A 749-nucleotide genomic window follows, 5' to 3' on the forward strand; every position below is an offset into this window, starting at 1 on the left:
GGAATCGCTTCCTATCGGCGCATGCCTAGTGACCTACGCAAGTTCTGCGATGCAGTCGTCCACGACGACCAAACGGTTGACGGATGCTCAGCGCATTGACATCTACATTAGAATGTCGCTGCTCAAGGCCAACGGCCGCATCAAGCATGGCGAGCTCAAGAAGGTCTGCGATGAGTTCAAGGTCACCAAGGGAGCACTGGCCAAGATTTGGAAGCGCGCCTGCGAGACACGGGAGGTGGACGGCATGGTTGATGTGCGTTCCATGATCAAGGCGAACAGCGGGAGGCCACGCAAGCTGAACATGGCTGAACTCGAAGCCAGGATCAAAGGTGCCCCAGCTTTCCAGCGTTCGACGTTGCGCTCTCTTGCCATTCTCAGTGACCACTTCGACAATGGTTGTCAGTTTCAAGACGAAGCCGACTTGTCCAATGTGGATTCCATTTACTCTCAATTAGTTGGCGTCGAGTTAGTTTCAGATGAGTAATAAATGTATGATAGCATGCAGTCTCTGGTCGTAAAACAGCAATTTTGAATAAAAATACAGGTCGACGAACCTTTTTTATTTAATTGTTTACATACTTTCATATAAAATTCACATTTATATAAAGGTGGGCTTCATTGTGGAACAGAGGAAGTATCATTTTTGTTAAAAATCAAAATCGTAGTTATATATAGAATATATATACAAAGTCCTTCTGCAGTTAAAAACATGAATTTTATAGATTTATAATAAATAGTAGTCCAATATT

General features: G+C 43.9%; 1 protein-coding gene across 1 annotated transcript; it reads left to right on the top strand.

Annotated features, from left to right (window-relative positions):
- Positions 1–49: 49 nt before the first annotated feature.
- Positions 50–484, top strand: H310_15276 (hypothetical protein; the record flags this gene model as incomplete). The annotated part of the gene is made up of 1 exon (XM_008883262.1): positions 50–484. The coding sequence occupies one exon, from the start codon at positions 50–52 to the stop codon at positions 482–484; it is 435 nt and encodes a 144-aa protein (XP_008881484.1).
- Positions 485–749: the final 265 nt, after the last annotated feature.

This window comes from Aphanomyces invadans (genome assembly GCF_000520115.1).
Source record: "Aphanomyces invadans strain NJM9701 unplaced genomic scaffold supercont1.287, whole genome shotgun sequence".
Lineage (NCBI taxonomy): Eukaryota > Oomycota > Saprolegniomycetes > Saprolegniales > Verrucalvaceae > Aphanomyces > Aphanomyces invadans.